This window comes from Caretta caretta, chromosome 2 (genome assembly GCF_965140235.1).
Source record: "Caretta caretta isolate rCarCar2 chromosome 2, rCarCar1.hap1, whole genome shotgun sequence".
NCBI lineage: Eukaryota > Metazoa > Chordata > Testudines > Cheloniidae > Caretta > Caretta caretta.
This window is the reverse complement of record NC_134207.1, coordinates 239,709,368-239,731,146: the sequence shown is the minus strand read 5'-3', so window position 1 is coordinate 239,731,146 and position 21,779 is coordinate 239,709,368. Positions and strand designations below refer to the sequence as shown.

Below are 21,779 nucleotides of genomic sequence, written 5' to 3'. Positions count from 1 at the left end.
CTTAGAACAAGTTTAAAATTAAGTTACACAACATGTCACCCACGATCTAATTCACAAAAAGCTGCTGGGCAGGGTTGGGATTTAAAGCAGCTCCCAACTTCAAAAGAGCAACAGAACTGGCTAGAATTTAACGGTGTGGACTATTCACATTTATGCAAGCTTCTGATTTGCATAGGGCAGCTATCTGCAGTATGGGACAGAGAAAAAACAGCATAGTTGTCATTTGATATAAGAGGCTGCTCAAATAACAAAAGGATTTGCCCTTGGTATCTATCAGTAACAAGAAGCCAAGTTTGTGAACCCAGTGAAATTTAAACTACACTTGAAGTGCTAATCCAGAGATTTTAAAACTTTCAGTAGCCATCCTCCTAACGTCACTGCAAAGTTGACATAAAAAAACGTTGAAAGCTAAGTAGCATACCATTTCTACTGCACAGACATTTGGCTATAGTTTTTACTTGCCAACAGATGGGCAGTACAAGGCAGTATAGAATTCTGATCCTCATTTCCCTGCTCTGAGTTTACTAGCTCAGTCACCTTTGAAAGCTAATTTAAAACAATTTATAGACAATGCAAGTTTGTTCAGCTTCTGTGCAAACAAATATGGCCAAAATTTGGCGTGGCATAGAAGAAGTCCAAAAACCAGGTATTAACGTCATCATTCATTTTTCTATCATGGAGATACTTGAGCTATTTCCAAAGCAGTAATGAGGCCTGGACTCGGAAGGATCCAATTTCCTACTGCTGCCCAAATGTCTCCTTGGTAAAGGTAATATTTAAAGTGGGTCTCCATATCTAACCGGTAGAATATTCACATTGTGTGAGGGAGGAGGGGGAACCCTCAGATAAGAGAAAGGTAGAGGGCTGTAAGTAAAATCTAGGACCAATCACTCTAAATGGAGGCCAGCAGGATAGGACAGAAGTCTGGGGGACTGACCTGAGAAGGTCTGTGGTGAAGATCTCGGGTGTAAATGGGAGTTCGTTTGAAAGGAAGGGGTATCAACTGTGACTGACACTAGGTAGTCACCCTAGCCAAACCAGAAAGTCCAAGACTATGATACACGACAATCAATGATGTTATGTTATAACAAATGTTATGAAATTCTGCAAGTCACTTGGCCAGTTTCAAATAGGCATCATTCACCTCTGCAGCCACCAGACCAGTTATCTTGCTGTAGGATCTGTAGAGAGACTAGAAGTTTCAAAGAGAACTTTAAGAATGAGGTTTTTTTTAAACTCAGCTTCTAGACCAGGGGTTCCCCAAAACTTAGTTCGCGGCTGGTTCAGGGTAAGCCCCTGGAGGGCCGCGAGATGCTTTGTTTACTTGAGAGTCCGCAGGTATGGCAGCTCCCAGTGACAGCAGTTCCCTGTTCCCGGCTCATGGGAGTGGCGGGAAGCAGTGGCCTGGCAGCTCCATTGGGAGCTGTGAGCGGCCGCACCTGCCGACACTCAGGTAAACAAAGCGTCTCGCGGCCCACCAGGGGCTTACCCCGAACCAGCCGCAAGCCAAGTTTGGGAACCCCTGTTCTAGACAACCCTCACTGATGCAGTCTAAGCAAGTCTCTGGTAAGTTACAGTATTTCCAGTTTACCCTTGTGAGAGACCAATCCACTTGGCAAGGATTCTTTCCGCCTTTCCCAGTGTAATGTCTGAGGCCTTTTTCTGCAGCCACATTAGGACAGTAGCAACCCTGAGCTAAGCAGCAGAGAGTCACATCCTCACATTCAATTGCATCAAAACAAAGAGTGTTATATGGAGCTGTTACGACGACCCTTCTGTCCTAATAGTACCCATCATCATCAGATAAAGAAACTGATCTTGAGATGTTTAGGAAAAACTTTGTTTGATAGAATTCTCTTTGGCAAGGAACGACTTATCAACAGCTGTGATTGTGAAATCGAGACGTCTATTGTTTTGCCTTTATGTTCCCTACTTCTCTATTGTTTATCTGTGTGGTCTGTCGGATTATTTCATTGTTCCTGTCTGTTGCATAACTAATTTTGCAAGATTTAGATCAACTAAGGTGGTGGGGTCTGATTGCTTAAAGAATTGCTTCATAATGGACTAGGATTGGTGAAAAATATTGCTTTATAGTACTTTAGTTTAAAACGATTGGTTAACGTAGAGCTAAGCAGGACTCAAGTTTAACTATATAAACTGGGGTCCAAAAGGAAGTTCTTTGGAATCTAACTCCAGGACACAGCTCAAGATCAGAGCTGCCAGACCTCAACACCCTGCCAACTACATCATGTAGAAGCTAGAGTCCCCGGAGGACCTGATCCCAAATGGTCACCAGGAAAATTTGTCTGCCTTATTGGGAGTGGTGAGAATTGTATGGTTAATGTGTGTATTCTGTTTTGGTAACTGGTAATAAATTGAGGTTAAGGATATTACTGTGTAAGGCTCTTTCACTGGTAAAAGACCCTGCATGCCCGCAGATGATTACATCCTAAGCCCTAGGAACTGGGAAGGGTGACAGTGCCTAAATTGACTGGGTTATACCTTGAGCCCACAGAAGGATGAAGGTAGGGTGCCCTAGAGTATGCGGGTAACACCAGTGCCTCCCCCCATAAAAGCCCATCCCCATTGTCCTTTCCAGAACACAGGAGACTTAAAAAACTCACAACCAGCCTGTGGGCTTCCATAATGAATGTAATCCTTAGGAAGCTGGGGTTGCCCTCTCCAAATATAAGGTCTGCTTTAAATTGAAGTGCTGCTTCCATAGGCCCTGAAAACAAGCCTAAACTAAATTTACTCCTCCCGAGATCATGAAGTAAAAGCTGAATTTGCTGCTCCCATTGCAAGAGCTCAAGAATAAGTTTGGCTTTGCAGAACTGTGTTTCTAGCCCTTAGAACCTAGAGAGCCAAAACCTAAGCTGCAAATAGGGCCAAATTTGAGTTGTCAGCCCTTAGAGATGAAAGAACCATGACCCTTCAAAGGGTTCAGGAAGGCACTCTAGATAAAGAGAAGAGTATGAGATGTTGGCCTCATTTTTTTGGTGTCTGATCCCTCTGAGGCAGGTCATCCCACAGCATACAGAATGATGCAGCCACATTGGCCTAGGTCAGGGACCTGAATTATGTAAGCATTTTCTAATGTTTACAGTTTAATTTCTGAGCTTGTCTGCCCTGTTGGACCATCTATAGATTGTGTGGCCAGAAGGTCACGGGAACAGAACCACCACAAATTAGACTGTACTCGGCTGAACATATTAAAGACCAGCTGAACTGGTAACGTACCCCTTGGAATCAGAAGCCTGCTCAATCTGAGCAGAACACAGGCTTGCCTTCAGGGCAGATAATTCTAGCCATCCCAGGTGTTCTCACATTGAGGACTGTTAGTCAGCCAGCACCTTGATAAAGAAGAAGGATGCAATTGTAAACTCTAATTACGCTCAATGTAAGGATCTGGATTAGCAGGACCAACCATAAATATTGCATAGATGCCAGTCTCCTACGGCATGTTAAAGTAATTGTCCCAAAAAAATTTCAGGGAAGAAAGTAGTTTAAGAGTGTTAATCAAATCTTTAAATTTATTTTAAATTAAGTTTACTTGCAATATTAAGTAGTCAAGCAGTATTATGAAAACAACCACTAAGTATGTGATGTAACATCTACATCAGTGTAGAATGAACAAAAAGGAATCTCAAGCTATTGAGTAAGAAGTTGTCACACTCACAGGGCTAGCTGCACCTCTGATCCCTTGTCTGGGGTTACTGAGAGCACCTTTTCAGATGGCAGGCCTCATGCCTTTACCTCTCCTGGGATAGAATTCATGGTTCCCCACTCTCAGACTGGTCCTAGGCTATAGTAACTTATTTACCAAGCGTTCTTATCCTGCACATCCAACTCTGTTTCAGTATCTGTGGTTCTTTCCTTTGGGAGCCTGTGGCAAGTGGGGAGTACAATGACCCAAAACACCCTTCTTAAAACAAACTGTTTAATCTTAAAAGTAGGAACAAAGCATAACATAATAGAATGGATTTTAAAAAGACAAAAAGGACTACTTGCATATCTATCTTACCTAGAATCTAACCACTCTCAGGGAGACTCTGGAAGGACTAATCTCTCTCAAGCCTTCTCACAGCTGATTTTAGGGTATAGTCCCAAAAACTTGTCTTCCACTTAAGAAACAAAGGATCTTTAAAATCTCCTGGATCCCTTGACCAACACCCTCCACAGGGAGCAAGTCATTCCTGAAGAAGCCAGTCTGGCAAGACCAGGAGGGAGCTGAACAAGAGCATAAAAATGAATGGCCTCTTGCATTGTCTCAAGTGTTTGCTACAGTGAACATCATAACCCAGTCAAGATACAGCACCCATAAATTACAGGCAGCTCCAAATCCATCACAGAAGTCTAATAAAACACTTAATTGCCTTTGGCATGATTTAGAAGCACCTAGTCATTTAAATGTTTCTGTAGAGACCAGTTGCTTTTATGCTCACTTTAGTGAACCTAGCAAGTTCCCATGAGCCAAAAATACACGTTACCTATACTAGGACCTCCAATTCATGCCCAATATATAATATATCTTATATTTTATATAAACATTAATCCAGCCTATATTGTAGGTCCAGAGGCAGCTAGTTATTCACAAAGTAGCCACCTTTAACCCTCAGAATTCTAAACAAAGTTTTGTCCCCAGACTGAAGATGTTCTTCTAACTGGTTGTAGGAGGTCACTTGAAATGAAGTGGACAATTAAGGGTTAGATTGTATTTATAAAGGATTAATAGAGACAATTAAGGGTAACAGGCAGTGTGGAATGTTACAAATCGATGTAATGAGCCACAAAATCAGTGGTTTGTGTATGTCTACACCACAAGTAATACAGTGGCACTGCTGCAGCTATGCTGCTGTAGTGTAGATACTTGCTAAAGAGACAGAAAGGGATTTTCCATCTCTGTAGTAAATCTATCCCCTCAGGGAGCAGTAGCTAGTTCAATGGAAGCATTCTTCCATCAACCTAGCAGTGTCTAAACCAGGATTTAGGTCATCTTAAACTACGTGTCTCAGGGGTTTGAATTTCGCACCCGTGAGTGACATAGCTAATTTGTTCGAAGTTCTGAGTGTAGAGCAGATCTTTATTATGAGCTGTAGTTTACCGGCAGTAACCACAACATACATTTGTAACTGTGGGTATCAGTCTCTTTCTTCCTTCCTAATCTGGAATTTGATTTTGCATTTCTAGTAGCTCTACAATTAACAGTGCTCTGTCAAACCCCAATTAGTACATAAGAACAGCCATACTGGGTCACACCAATGGTCCACCTAGCCCAGTATCTGGTGTTCCAACAGTGGCCAATGCCAGGTGCTTCAGAGGAAATGAACCAAACAGGTAATCATCAAGTGATCCATCCATTAGTCACCCATCAGAAACCAAATCAGTCATGAGGAAAGTCCTGGTTGAAATGCTAATCAAACACCTTTGTGGGTTGTGCAACTTCCAAGTACCTTCCTCTGATCTGACCCAAATTAGTGATTATAGGAACCCTCCCCACAGATAATGTTACTTGATAGTTAATGGCCTCTGAAACCTTTATTTATGAAAATAAGGTAAGCTAATACTGGGGACTTCATGTAATAACAATAATGTGACAAAAAGGATGCTAAGACTAAGCTGTCCTCTTTTTCAAGCCAGAAGAGTCAAACTATCAAGTTGGAGGTTAAAAGCTATGTGTAATCTTTACCTATACAAAATTACATTGTCATGCAGTATTGCTTCATATCTTTTACCTTTTGGACTTTTAAAGATGTGGGATGCATCAAGTTTGGAATCCAATTATCCATTTCAAGTATTATAATAGAGACCATACAATAACCTGGAAAGTTTGAAGGCAACATTCTATTTACTTTGGAACAGCACTTCAGCAAGTGACTTCCATTTAAAAGGTACAGGATAATGCTGTCAAATCAGATAACTGTTTATTACATTCCCCCTAATTTTATTGAAGTAAAAAATATAATAGCGATAAGCAATAGCAGGATAGTCTGTTAGATAATGTCAATATGTACCCCCTCTTTACTCTGATGATTTCAGGCTCCTGGCACAGGACTGCAGTGTACTACACTAACAAATAAATCAAAAAGCCAAAAGCAAGGAAAGATTAAAATTAGAAAAGCAAACCTTTGACTGCTTTGAATGAGGAACATGTCAGTGTAGATAATTTTAGTTGGGGCCACTGTGACAGAGTGCTGGAAGCTAACAGGTGAGCCAGCACTCTGGTCACTTAGACACCAATCAGTTCCCTTGGAAAAGGCTGATTGGGGATATGCAGCTGATCAGTCTGGGAGAGCTGATGAATCAATTAGCTATTAGCTCAGGGGTATAAAAGAGGACACCAGAAGGAAGTGAGGAGGGAGGACCTGGGCTAACTGAGCCCAATATGATCTGACATCTTGCGGAAGGGAGATCTCTGTTCCTCCCTGGCCCTGTGGGAAAAACAAAATATTTTGCTACATGAGACTGGTGATGGGAATATAAATAAATTCACATGAACTTGCCACATTCTGATGGAGTCTGAGAGTCTTCCAGGGCATCACAGAACAGGGACAGAACACACCCCATTACTGCCACCTTAATTTGAATTATTGTGCATTAAATGTTATGAGTTCACCTAGCAGGCAATACCATGACCAATCAGGGATACGATCATAGGGTTTAAAGGCAAACAGGGCTTCCTGCTACATGCACATAACAGAGTTTATGAGAGATCATAATGGCAAGTAGGTTGAAATAAATTTTGTTACCAAAGTATTCTTTAAAATACTACTTTCTCTCTGAACACAAAATAAAAGCAACAATTCTGTGGAAAGAATACATTTCCTGAGGTGAAATATTTTTACTTTCTCCATAAAATAAAACTAGTAAAACTCCAGAGTTTTTTTTTTTTAAGTGCAGTTGCACATTTATATAAACGTTGATGTTTTAGCTAATTAGTTAGTGCATCAATTGAAGGCTTAAGGAAAGCACTATTTTATTGAAAATCTGCAAAGGTGGTGTTCTGTTTTTTTGGAGCAAGAGTTTTGGTTTAATGGTTCTCTTACACTTGGCTCTACTCAGTCATTTCAAAGTTACTTTTGCAGCCAAACAGAGATGCTAAGCCGGGGCTTTATGTAGTAGGAGAGCACTCATTAAAAAGTGAGAGCCCCCGGGCTAATACTTTGTCCAGTCTTTATAACATCCATATGTAGTTTGATAAAACAAAGTCATGCTTATATTAAATTACTATTTTCAATTAGTACAATAATAACGTTTATTGTTAACTTTGAAATTTACAGCATTGTTGTTCTGTACTTTCATTGCTGGAATATTTTATAGTTTATGGAGCTCTACACATAAATCAGTGATACCAGATCATGATTTTATCAGCCAGGCACAGTAATTATTTTCACTAGTATTTTCCATGATCAGAGATAGCGAACTAAGATTACAGTGTTTAATTACACAAGCTCCAGTTCAACACTTAAACTACAACAATTAAGTCACTGACTGTTTTTGTAATGCAATTTTATGAGGCACTACAGCTACAAGATGGAACTTCTTACTTTTTTGGAGAGTTATTTTGGAACTGAAGAGCATGAATGCTGTTCAGAACCCAGGAAGCAGTAAAGGCTAAATTGAATTTAAAAATGTCAATTTGCATCATCCAAATGTGAGATTTCATCCGAGACACTATTTAGGCTGTGATTTTTCAATGGGGCCCAAGGGGGTGGGTGCTCAAATCCCAATAGTTTGCAAAGGAAATAGGCTGTGTTTAGCCCTTTTGAAAAATCCCAGCCTCTGGTGTTTCCAATTGCTCCCCTGCTCCCCCAAACTCCCAGTTTGGATGCTATGTGCTCTTGAACAAGGAACACATGCTTTGACTTGAAGTAATTTTGAAATAAATTAACTTTGTAGAAACAGGATTCTGAAAATGTGCAGTGTATTGCATTTGCCTTAGCTTCAGAAGTTCATTGAACTGCTTAGAGTTACTCCATTGAGTTTCTGGGCCAGCATCTCCACATGCCTTCTAAATAGCATGGATATAAACACACATTGAGTACTGTTCGATGTCATTCTTTTCCTGCAACCCCCCAACCCAACCATCTAACTTTTCAGCATGTGTGTATTATATGTGGCTAGTGGCAACTCAAACCAATAGAGATATTGCAAGTGTAACCAAAACTTGAAGCATGACTCTCTATCCCTTACTAGTAGCCAGATCACGGAGATTTGTAAGTCTGCTACTGGCGGCTTTGAGACCAAACGCCTGGGCCTTAGCTGAGGCAGTAGAGGTTAGATCTAGAGGTCTGTGGTTCAATGACTGTGAGGACGATGCACCCAGGGAAGTGGTGTTACAGAGTTAACAGATTAAGGGCTTGTCTACACTGGTAATTTACCACGCTGCAACTTTTTTTCTCAGGGGTGTGAAAAAACACACCCCTGAGCGCAGCAAGTTTCAGTGCTACAAAGAGGCAGTGTAAACAGTGCCGCAGCGCTGGGAGCTACACCCCTCGTGGAGGTGGTTTTTTAGAGCACTGGAAGACTGCTGCGCCACGACTACACGAGGCATGTTAAAGCGCTGCTGCGGCAGCGCTTTAGCATTGCCGGTGTAGACTAGCCTTAAGTGTACAAACTGAAGATGCTATTCATTAGCGAACTTCTATATCCCCCTCCAAACAAACATACTAAGCCTTGCAGCACACCTTAGAGGTTAGGTAATAGTTCCTTGTGCAATTTTTACACAGGGGGAAAATGAAGGTTCAAACAATTTAAGTGACTTTGGCACCAAAAGTGATAGGAATTGAACCTAGATGTCCCTACTGCCAGTACCATGTTGTAAGCACAAGGCCACCATTTCAGTGCCTCGGTGAATACTAGCCCTGGTTCCTAGGTTTCATATTTCAGTACAATATAATGGTTGCGGTGATTTTTTATTTTTATTTTTTTAGTTAATTAAGAGTATACATACTACTATTTGAGGTGTTCCCTGGCAGCTTAATGGAACAGATTGCCATAAGTGAGAGACCGGGAAAGGAAAGCTCACGTGAAGCACATGAAATCTGAACATACTTTAGAGCATTTCTTGCATGTTTAATCTCATTTTGAATACTACACCTCATACCCCATTTCCACCACAATGGAAAATAGACCGTAAATTATCTAGTGCATCTTTCAAAAACGTTATCTTACATTTGAGACCAATCTGATTAAACAAAAAATGAGATCCTACCGCTGTCAGCTCAATGCCAGTAGTTTTCTAACAGTAGATTTTGCAGGTATAATCACAGTGAACATCTGGTAATAATTAACTCCATACAAATAATACTGTTAACTCCCCACTGCTCTTTGGCATGCACAGTTTTCTCTGAGACTCTACTGAGAGTCTACACAGCACTTCTCCAAATACCTGAATAAAGTCTGTTAGAAAGTGTTAGAAACTGAAATCTCATTAGTCATATGTTACAAAATGTCAAATCCTGTGGAAATAGCTGCAAAATAATGTGGCCTGAATTTTTTCCTAGAACATCATTGGTATTACTAGCAACACATGATGCTTTTTAATGTCCAAGCTCATCACTAAGTAAACATGCTTCATCATATAATTACATGAGGAATTTTGAGACTGTTATCCCAGCCAAATTACTTTAAATATTCTCTCTTCAAGGACTACAGCTAAACATTTTCAATTTGGATATGCAATGTCTTTTTTTTTTTTCATTTAAGTTATAAAAAATTGATTTGATACAACAATTCAAGCTTACAAAGAAAAGAATGTGTTCCATTAATAAATCTAAGCCCATCAGTAAAGGCTTGGTGTATAATTTTCCTGTTTTCTATACTGAAAGACTTCATTGAACAAAGCATTTTTATCGTCAGTTACCCAATGCATCCTTATCTGCTTAAGGCAGATTCCAGCTAGAACATGCTTTGCTCACTAAAACCAGAGACCTTCAAGTGGTTCAGTTACTTCACCTAGATAGTTTACAGTTAACACAAAGATAAGAATGTGTCATTAAAAAGCAGAAGAAAATCTTGCCTACTGCTTCTTTAAGAGGAAATTATGCCCTTCAATTCTGGCTAGAGGGCAGAGTCCTTCACAGTGCAGAAAGGCAGTCTGAATACAAATCTTCCATCACAAGCAATGCCTGTGGAAGGTGAGCTGTCTCAGGTCGCCAGCTACACCTTTGCATTCCAAAGCTACAACTCACTTACAATTATAATTAGTGACAACCATGCTATATACATCCTATGGCAGTTTTTTTTTTTATTTCTTTAGCTACATTCTTCATATTAAAATTCACTTGGATGAACTGATCTCATGGATCTCGTGGACCTGTTCTATAAGAAAAAAATGAAGGTAGTGGATTTTCCTATGTCAAAACATAAATTCCACAAATTAGCGAGAACACAAATGTGCATAAGCAAGTGCCCTGGGTTTTTAAAAAAAGCATTCACACCACCACTTGGAGAAACTGGATCTCCAGAGGAAAACAACTTCAGCTCATGATGCTTAATGATGTGTATAATGGACCAATTTGCTTTTACAACTTACTGTGTGCTTTCTTTCCCCCTCACAAATAAAGCTATAGTGATTGCAGAATGCACCTTAATTCTCTGTGGTGGCAAGTGACACTTACCCTAGGACTCAACTGTAGCATCTTTGTCGTCATCTCACTACAACAGACTGGGTCCACCATACTTTTACAATAAGTAAAACAAAGGAGAAATGCCATTTCACTTTTCCTTAACCAGAATCCCAGAGGCTCAGTGTATGTAATGTTTCCTTTCTGCATAATGAATTGAAGATAGAATTCTTTGGACATCTTTAATGGATTAAAGATAAGGAGCTACCTTTCCGTGCCCTCCTCCCCCACCCCACCCCACCCCCTCACAGTACCAGGATTAGGACTTTTGCTTGAACGCCAGAGCTACACACCTGTAGTCCTACCTGAATAAAGGAGGTTCCTAGTTCAAAATATTCGTACACAGACTTAGTTTCTGCTAGGAATGTGACAGATGAAAAGAGTACTTCTAAAAAGTAGAATGATTAATGCTTGACATACTGACTATTTTCCCTGTTATCTTTGGGGGAATTGGTTAATTGCTGAATCCTAGTAATTTGAGAATTCGTTGTATGAAGAAGGACCGATAACATTTCTTTTCATTAATCAAAATGCTTCCTAAAATATCCAGCTACATCTTCAGTACATTTGAAGTTAGATCCAAGCTTAAGGATTCTAGCACAATCTTCCTGTTCTTACAGGATGGTAACCCTGGATTTGAACTGATACATAAGACTTACCACATCCTCATGTATGTTTGAATGCTGCACTAGCCCTGTAAATTCCTAATTCATAGAAGGGTTAGTCCCAATTCCCCTGCCCAAAACCACCATGCAGGGGGTCAGATTCAGAAACAGATGAGACATTTTCCAAAAGCACTCTTCAATGCATGGTTATAAGTGCACAGTATAGGTATGTTAATATAGTGATATGATTTATTACCAGCCCTCTTTCTCAGTGGCAGCAGACAAGGAATAATTGACTTATGTGAAGAGGTAACATTTTAGAATATGCTGCTATTAAAATCCAAACCTAGTCAACCGATTGATAAGGGGAGGAATTATTTTTAAAAGAGTTACAAGAGTTTTAGTGAGATAAGATAGTAAAAACATTGAGAACACAACTAACTTCTGTTTGTCAGAGACTGAGCTGACATGGCGTCTGAAGGATGGTTTCGGTTGATGCAGCATGTGACTAAGGCTACAGGTTCTGTACTGGGGAAGATCCATCCTTGTGTAATATACTGGACAGACTTAGACTGCATGCATAGGTTTCAATGGGCATTCAAGCAGAATTTACCAAAACTCAAGTGCATACAAAAAACAACAACTAAAACGTCTCACCTCCACTCACCAACTGATGAAAGAGGACTGTTAACAGTTAAATACATAAAATCTAGCTGTCTGGCCCTTTTGATGCTGCATAGTGAAACACCTGAGTAGAACACAATCTCAAAGGGATAGCAGGTAGATTAAGGGAACGTGTTTTTAAAACTGTTTGAGGAAAGGTTATGGTTTTGCAGTTCAAGTACTGGGAGATAAACTCATGATCACTAGCTCCTGAGAACCCACATCATCCTTTCCTCCGTTTCTCCATCTTTAAAATGGGGATGGTATTTATATTTCCTTCACAGGATGTTTTGTAAATTAGTGTCTCTAAACCAGTTAACGTTGAACATCAGGGGGCATACTGGGAGAGAAGAAAGAAAAACCCTAAAGGTTCAACAGCTAATAATGCTGTGCTGATGGTCAAGAATGAATGTGCAACCAGTTTTCTCACCGGGGTATCTTAACAGAGAAAGCTAGAGAACATGTGAAAAGAATGGAAACTGGAGAGTCAGAGATAAGTATTCTGAGTAAACTTTCAAGTCTATCAATTGTTAAAATGCAGCAGTTGTATCTCATCTAAACTACTATAAGACTTCTGTCAGATTCAAATCATACATTTAAGTATCGGTTTTACAACACCTGCCCCAAAACACTGGGGAGGAGGAAGGGGGGAAAAACCATTGCAATATCTTTTACTTAAATAATATTCCAATTTGAGATATTGGTATAATAGGTTAATACACTCAAAAAGTATCACGTTTCACACACAATCCAGGTCAGTGACAGACTTTCCATCCATATTGAAATGAACTCTTCATTTAAACAAAACCACAAGAATAAAAATGCCTCAAAGGAAGACTGAATGACTGGCATGCACAGGCTGGAAAAAACTACTGGCACTTCAACCTGACAAAGCTTCAAACATTCTCAAAACAACTGCCTTTTAAACATCTGCTTTCAAGCGTTTAGAAAGAGGTGTTACTTACTTCAAAATCCTGAGTTTTTTTAAAAAAAAAAAACTGCTTGTCTGCTTTTATATAGGAAAAAAGTTTTCACAAAATAGTCACAGAATTATTGCAACTCCTTCTAACCAACAGTAAGAGTTAGACTTACATAGCAATATTTTGGTGAAGTTTCTCACTTCAGCTAAAAATTTCTTTCCAAAGAATATAAAACATTCAGGTGCTAAGAAAACAAAAATGACACCTCACTCAAGTTACCAAATATCAACATGCAAGCTTGGAAACATCTGCAGCCAAGATGATTCAGAGACAGATAAATTTAGAACGGTGCTTTCCTATGGCATGTGGGTGCCAAATAGAGTAAATATGCAAAAGCTATATTCCAAGTGCTGCTTCTGATATATTTGGGAAGAAAGTTATTAGCAAAACTCTCCTTTCAAAAGTCCTCAGCCGTCTAAAGTCCTCAACAATGTAGTTCCCTGATCTGCCTTTAGTGTTTCCATCCATCACTTGATTTATCCACATAAAACTTCAGACTCTCCAACCTCCGAGGACTAAGCCAAATGCAGTGTGGCAACTTCACATGGGACCAACCATTTATGGGCTGAACAGTAGAGCTTTGATACCAGCTAATCTACCATAAATAGCTCTTGAAACTCAGAAGGATCAGATCAGCTGTTGCAACACTCCCAGCCTGTAGTTACTTCAAATCCACTTATATTGTCAACTATGGCCTGCAGCTTTCATTTTAAATCCCCACCCCCACCCCACCAAACCAAGAAATTAAAAACAGCACAAACTAAAGGGCAATAAAACAAAGAAAGCCAATCACAATATGAGAAGGGCCTGGGAATGGGATGGAAAGTAGAGAGAGTGCTTCTAGTAAAGATTTTTATTAAAATAGTATCTTTGAAAATCCTTCTAAAAACCAGCGGAGTTTTAGTGTGTAAGAAAGCACTTTAACAATCTGATGTCCAAGACAAAATAATAGCCCAGACTTGCAAAGCAAATGATCTGAAATAAGTAAATGGAAGAATGAACAACAAATTGAGTTTTAAAAGCAAGTGAAATTGAGCAGATAGTAATGCTGTAACAATTTGAGTGTTTTTATTAGAGTGAGTGGATTAAACTGCCTAGATATTTTTCCATGACTTTTAAAAACAAAAACCAAATGTTAAAATATTATCCTTGGAGCAAATCTTAGACCTTCATTTTAATACATGCCTAAAGTACCATGTTTCCTTTGAAGTATTTAGAAGTGTTTTCCCACCCCAAAAACCAAGAACTACCATTTAAATACCTGAACATTTTGAAGCCACTGGCTATTTTTATGTTTTACCAATGCAAGGCAATGTAACTTTCTAAAAATATTAACTGCACTACTGAAGTACAGTGACACCTGGAGAAGTGTAAAATAGTGACATTGTCCTGAGGCAAAATTTAAGAGAGAGAACTTACAAATAATGGTGCCTGAACAGCATTTCATTTTAATGACAGGTTTCAGAGGAACAGCCGTGTTAGTCTGTATTCGCAAAAAGAAAAGGAGTACTTGTGGCACCTTAGAGACTAACCAATTTATTTGAGCATTGCTCATGCTCAAATAAATTGGTTAGTCTCTAAGGTGCCACAAGTACTCCTTTTCTTATTTCATTTTAAGTTACTCAACATCACAGCGAAAGAACATGCCAATTAAAGTACATTTTCTTGAACTGAAAGTATAAAATTAGATGTAATCTTTAAGATTAAATTATATGCTTCCACATTCTCGCTCAGGTTCATCCTTACAAACAAAACAAGCCCACAACTGTTTCCATGAATACTACAAATTACAGTGCTTGGAAGAAGGGTAGTGCAGAGAAGACACTGGAGTAGGTCTTGAGAGAGCTGTGTTTAAGTCCCAGCTCTGCATGAGTCTCTCTCTGAGACCTCAGACAAGTCACTTAGTCTGTGACTCAGTTCCCCTTCTTCAAAATGGGAATACTGCTCCCTGTTACCATGAGTTCACACAGCGCTTCGCAAAATGAGGGTCTGAATTTTGGTTAGGGCCTATATGTAATGAAAATGAAGTAATGTTTGAAAATCCCCAAAACCTAGAAGGAAAATCATGGATAACCAGTTAGCTTTGTGTTGCATTCCATCACCTTCCTCATTCTGCACATTGTCAACTTAGACAGTGGCAAGGTCCTGGTTTCAACCTTGTCTGCAAAGCACCTAGCATACTGTGAGCACCACATCGGAGTCACTGGTTTTAATCGTGCCCAGGTTACTAGTTTCAAAGTAGTTTCAGTAAAATGCTGGTGACTTAAGTAAAGGTGTTTGCAATCTTTGCTCAGTTTCTGGTGAAGAAATGTCCATCAACAAAATCACCTCAGCTGGCCTGCTTTTGAAGTCTGAGCAGAAAGGCCAAGAATTGAAAGAGGGCATGGAGACAACTTTTCCTCAGGCCCTAGAGAATAAATATTAATTCAAATGGGGCCAGATGCACATTACTGGAGAAAGGCACTGGGCTGACAAGTATTCAGAACTGTGAAATTTGTCCCAACTGTTTTGTGTTCCAGTTTGAACATTATTCAAAAAAGTCCTTCATTTTTAAGTAAAACAATTTCTAAGATCAGTAGCCTTTCCCACCACAACTGAGTATACTGTGGCTGATAACAGAAGGGATTCAAAAGAATTCTTATATTACTATATTCATTAAAATGGAGTAAATAATCTGTTTGTGATGGGAATCAGACTGAAAGCAATAAGAAAATTTATCCACAGGTACAGCAGAAGTTCTGGCAATTAGTGCTCTCTCCATATCCATTTAAATCCTGGCTCTCTTATCTGAAGACTTCTAAAAATGACTGACCCTTAAGACACGGACACCGCTTCCCGTGAATAAGAAACTGGACTGAGATTACCAACACATTTCACACAAACCACTACACAGCCAAACAGTAAGTTTATTGTAACTACCAACACAGGTGGAATTTTAAGGCCCTGTTCCCACCCTCCTGAACTATTCCCTTTTTAGCAAACCCCAACGTTGTTTAAGATCCTATTTTCACACAAGCTGCCTTAGTAATACAAAACATGGGAAGAGGTTCTGAATCTTGTAAGAGTGCTGTGACCCCAATCACACACACTACAAGATTCTGTAGGGTCCCAAAGACCTTGAGGAGTTACAGCTACAAATTTTAGCTTCACCATTAGTTTTTGCTTACTATCATAGGTTTCCTTCCAGGATACCTCACAGTGCATATATGTGATTCAGCCTACACATTTCATGGACAGTTATCTTGGCTTCTCTAGAAGTGAGACACTGCAGCTGTAATTCAGACCCATGACGACTGTCCCTTTAATGAAGTCAGAAGGGCTCGTATTAACATGCTCATTGTGGTATCCTGGACTCATATTTCCAGAGAGGACCACGTTTCAATGCGTAACAGTCATGGAATAATTATAGTATAATACACACACTATGCCAAGTTTATTGCAGGCTTTGTAAGATGTAGAACTATACAAGAAACTGCATTACTTACAAAAAAGTTAGCTACTAGCTTTGCTCCTTCCTGTGAAAAGCTTTGTTACACACTGAGAAAGACAAACTTAATGCAACTTACCAGCGTCCATTGTTAGAATCATGACCCCACTTCTGTATCTCAGAAGCAGAAAGCCTTACCATCCAGTGTTACGTGAATAACTCAAAGGGACACAGCATGGCTTTGTTTCAGCTTTTATCTTCTGGCTCATACACTCCTCCTCCCTCTTGTGGGATAAAAGCACTGCCAGTACCCTCTGCCTAGCTATCCCTATTGGTTCATTTAAAATACCTCATTTATTTAGCATATTCACGTTTCTGTGCGAGCCTAAAAAACCCACATAGTTTTTGTCCAGCCTGGTTTCTCTCCCTCTGGGAGAGGGAAAAGTTCACTCTTTCAATGACTGAATAGTCCCAATTGGTTTCATTTTAATAGGGCCAAAATACTTTCCCCAGCACACTGCCTGAGAAACACACTGCCTGTATGCTGGGGAGAGGCAACAAAACACCCCCCCACCCGCTGCAGTAACCCCGAATTCTAACGTGCTTCTCATCCACAGGGCGAACGGCTGAAGGATCCACGTAGTTTGGGGGCCCATCTAAAGAGCTGCCATCCAACCCTGCTGCAGTGAAAAACCGCACTCTCTTTTACATCTGGATATACCATGGTGAGGCAGGATTTACCCTCTTAGGGTTTTCTTCACAGTGTAGACATACCTGTGACTGGCCAACCAACTCAGGCTCATGGGGCTTGAGCTATGGGACTGTTTCATTGCTGTGTAGACTTCCGGGCTGGAGCCCGAGCTCTGGGACCTTCCCATCCTGCCCGAGCCCATGAGTCCAAGTTGGCTGGCACAGGCTAGCTGCACGTTTTTCTTTGCTGTATAGACATACCCTTAGACAATTTGAAGGTTGTTAGGAAGTAATCTGACTGCATGAAAAGCACATGTGAATACCACCTAGAACTCTAAGGGCTGGCAGACTACTTGTTCCTCACTGAGGGGGATCTATAAAAGTAGCAACTGGTTTCATGGCTCCTACAATGTATGGTCTTGTGTGAAATACTCAGAGGTTTTAAATCCATTTAAGAAACAACATTCCAGCTAACGATGGGGAGGGGGTGTGACAGGGTCAGACCAGATGGCTATAGGAGAGTAAGAGAAGGCAGATATATTAGCCCCAGGTTAAGTAGATCCCTTTTCCCTGGGTAAGGTAACAGGGAAGGTTCCAGAACAATCAGGAACCTTCTGGAGACAATTAAGACAGACAGGCTAATTGGCTGCAGATGTTCTAATCAAGAAGCTGCTAGAATCAATTAAGACAGGCTAATCAGGGCACCTGGGTTTTAAAAGGAGCTCACTTCAGTTTGTTGTGCGTGCGTGTGAGGAGCAGAGAGCAAGAGGTGCTAGGAGCTGAGAGTGAGAACTCGGACTGTTGGAGGACTGAGGCATACAAGCATTATCAGACACCAGGAGGAAGGTCCTGTGGTGAGGATAAAGAAGGTGTTGGGAGGAGGCCATGGGGAAGTAGCCCAGGCAGTTGTAGCTGTCACACAGCTGTTCCAGGAGGCACTCTAGACACATGCATTCCACAGGGCCCTGGGCTGGACCCCGGAGTAGAGGGTGGGCCTGGGTTCCCCCCAAATCCTCCCAACTCCTGGTCAGACACAGGAGTTGTCGACCTGGACTGTGAATTCAGAAAAATGGCCAAGCTGAGGGCTGCCGTGAAGCTCCAAGGCGAGCAAATCTGCCAATAAGCGGAAGACCCACCAAGGTAGAGCAGGAACTTTGCCACAGGGGAAATAAACACACCACAACAAAAAACAATTTAATGGAATTTCTATTTGATAGGGAGATGGCAGAATTCTCAACTTTAATGGAGCTGAAGGAAGGCCCAAATAAAAAATTTTTTTAAAAATAAAAGTTGCTTTTGTATCGTGAAATCCTTAAGATCTGAAGTTTGACTTTGAAAGTTAAGGTGATCTCTCTTATAGCTTGAATGGTCAACAGAATGTATGTCTATACACATGCTTCAAACAGAGTGAATGAAATGCCACTGTTCTTTATCTGTCTTCTGATAAGCACTAGCTAAGCATCACTTTTTCTAAATTAAGAGTGTATACTCACTAAGCTGTAACCTCAGCACACTAGTTACGGTAGGACTCATAACTCAGTGATAAAGCCACAAGTAAAATTTTGAAATTATTACCTATTCAAGCAAAGGGTTCTCCCTTCTTTTTAAGGATGTGAACTGCATGTTATAAACACTGAGTTTAAGGCTTTCCAAACAAATTGGAACCCATAATTAGGAGGATTAGCATGAGCAATATTGCTGAATCACCATCCCTCATAATATATTTTTTGCATCTACTCTGGCTTTAAGTGGCATTGTACCAGGATACAGGCCTGATTCAGTCTGTTAACCACACTGGAAAAATAATACATGAAGAAAGAAGACAACTTATTCCTGGCATCCAGAGTTACAATAATAGGACACCAAAACAAGAGTTTGGGAAGAAATATGAACTCTCATGCTTCAAGATATAAGCTAACCCTTAATTAATGGGAGCAAGGAAGAAACTTTCCATGTGAGAAAGTTATTCCCTAACTGCCTACTCCACAGTTCCAAGCATTTTTCTTTGAAGTAGCTGGTACTTAGTCCCTATCTGATACAAGACACAGGTCTAAATGGGCCACTGGTATCATCCCATACTGCAGTTCCTAGAATACAGAAGATAAGCCTCTCTATCACCTGAAAGTCGGTCACCTCAGGTGACAATTCAGTCCCCAGTCTTAAAATTGGCAGGAACAGTCATTTCCACTTTTAGAAGAAAATTCTTGAACTCATCTGCCCTTAAAGCTTCCCAAGCATTCAAACCTGCTTTAACCACACTTCTGCAACTAAAGCATCAAATATTTGTTCTGGGGAATGCCACACAATGAGAGGGATACAGAACCTGGTTTGGCAAGTCAGTATGTAGAAGTTACTGCAATCTAATCACAGAGTGGCAAAGGCACAAATCATTTCAACGTTAAAAGAATGATAAATGGATACAAATATGGTAGTACTCATCAACCTGTGCATATGCTAAACACAGATTAAATGGTTCTCAGAAAGGAGTTGACTCCAAACTAGTAAAGATGAAGCAGGAACAGTTTGATTGGTATCAATGGAAATGAGGAAATAAAAGTAGCCCCATAGGCATGTAGAGCCAGAGTATGTTTCTAGCTTATTTAAATTAGATTTAGTGATGATATTCAATCTCTGACATGAACAGTGTAAACACTATTGCATTGTATCAAAACAACATGGGTCTTGTAAAAATTGGGTATCACTGGTATTTCAGTTACAACCCATTGAAGAAAAGTGAAAATTTCACTAGGTCACAAGCTGCATTATGGCTGAACTTTTATAAAAGAGAAGGATTAGAGGATGCCAAGTGTAGTTTATTTGATTTCATGAAGCTACACCAAACTGACATTTTGCAGCCCTCCCAAGGTGACAATCAGGAAGTAACAGAATTAAGAGTTGCATGTGGAGCCTTCACTCTGCTCCCTTTTGTGTATGCCTCATGATACAATCCAATTGCCTGGTCACATGCTATTTCACACATTTGTATCATACAATTTATTGCCTTTGATACAAGGCAATTTTTGTTGTTGCTGCTGTTTATACTGTTTTCACTGGTGTTATGGTCCAGTATATACACTGATTTAGACTTTTTAAGTAAGTCCTCCCTCAGGTATGTATTTTAACAGTTAGCAGCTAATAGAGTTTCTGTGGCAGTTTGGGAGGATTTTTAAAAATTTCTTTCTTCCTTCTTTGTCTCTAGGAATAAGTACTAGGAAGAGAAGACAATGATGGCTCCTGAGGCGAAACTAGCAAGGACCCAAGCAGGAGAGGAGACAGAAGATGGTTGGATGTGGAAGCTACATGATATGCCACATCCTTGAGTGGGTATCTGATGGAAGCGCCTATGCATGAAATGTTACCTGATATAGTTCAGGGCAGAGATGATCCAAAAAGATAAAAATAAGCAGCTGCAGACTAATGATAAAATTCAGACAGTGATCTGAAGATACAAAAACAGGAGAGAAGAGAAGAGGTTACAGACAACTCAATATTTGCTGACATCAGATCAACAAAAGAACCTGGAGGGAAAACTGCAAGAAGAGAAGGGTGATCCATGGCAGAATGTGACCACCAGACAAAACAGAGGAAGAGACTGGCTAGTGTAGGTGAAAAAAAAGTTGAGTTATAAGTTTGGTGCATTGGAAAAAGAAGAGAAACAGGCAGATGGGGATGGGAGCGGGGGAGAAAAAAAAGGAAAAACAGTCCCTGCAGAAGAGACAATGAAGATAGCTAGGGACCAATTCTATGGAAAAAATTAGGATAATGCTGGCCGCTGCTTCTCACAACTCCCAATGGCCGGGAATGGCAAACCGCGGCCACTGGGAGCTGCAGGGAGCCGTGCCTGCAGACAGTCAACGTAAACAAAATGTCTCGCGGCCCTCCAGCGGATTACCCTGATGGGCAGTGTGCCCAAGGTTGCCGACCCTGGTCTAACCTCAGTAGTCAGCCTTTGAAACAAAATTATGAAAGAAAGAATAATTAAATCCATAGAGAAAACAGAAGAAGGGTTTACCAAAGGTAAATTGTGCCAGATAGTTATTTGCTTAAAGAAGGAAATTAAATTGACTTTAGTGAAGAGAAATGCAGTAGAACTAATACACAGACTTCAGAAAAGCATTTGACATAATGGCACGTGGGAAATCATTGGTTAAATTAGGGAAGATGGGGATCAGTACAAGCACTGTAAAGTGAATAAGGAACTGGCTAAAGGGGAGAATGCAACAGGTTGTGTGAAGGTGAATTATCAGACTGGAGGGAGGTTACTAGTGGAGTTCATCAAGGATCAGTCTTGGGACTAATCATCTTTAATATTTTTATTAAATGACCTTAGCACAAAAGTAGGAGTGTGCTAATGAAATCTTCTGATAATACAAAGTTGGGAGGCAATGTCAATACAGAGGAAAATGGATATATTATACAGGAAGATCTGGATGACAAAGGCTGGAGTAACAGAAATGGGATGAAATTCAATAGTACAAAATGCAAAGTCATGCACACAGGGTCTCATAAGAATTTCTGCTACAAACTGGAGGGATCATCAGTTGGAACAGAGGAAGAGAGAGCTGGGTGTGTGGGTTGATCACAGGATGATTACAAGACACTACTGTGCTGTGGCTGTGGAAAAAAAAAAAAAAGCAAATGTGATCTAAGATGTAGCTGGTGAGGAATTTCCAGTAGAGATACAGTGGTTTAATCCTATTGTAAAAGGCACTGTTAAGACCTCAGCTGGAATACTGTGTACAATTCTGGTCACTTGTGGTCAAAAAAGACTAATACAAGCTCAAAA

At 40.2% G+C, this 21,779-nt stretch overlaps 1 protein-coding gene across 3 annotated transcripts in view; it reads right to left on the bottom strand.

Annotated features, from left to right (window-relative positions):
* Positions 1–21,779, bottom strand: part of SVIL (supervillin) — a 223,248-nt gene that overhangs the window by 134,320 nt on the left and 67,149 nt on the right. The window contains exon 1 of one of the 3 annotated variants that reach the window (XM_075125958.1): positions 16,443–16,531. The exons of the other annotated variants lie outside the window; for them this stretch is intronic. Within the exon in view, the coding sequence (XP_074982059.1) occupies positions 16,443–16,464 (22 nt within the window). The 5' untranslated portion in view covers positions 16,465–16,531. Of the gene's footprint in view, positions 1–16,442; positions 16,532–21,779 lie in introns of those variants that run through there. 3 annotated transcript variants of the gene reach the window in all.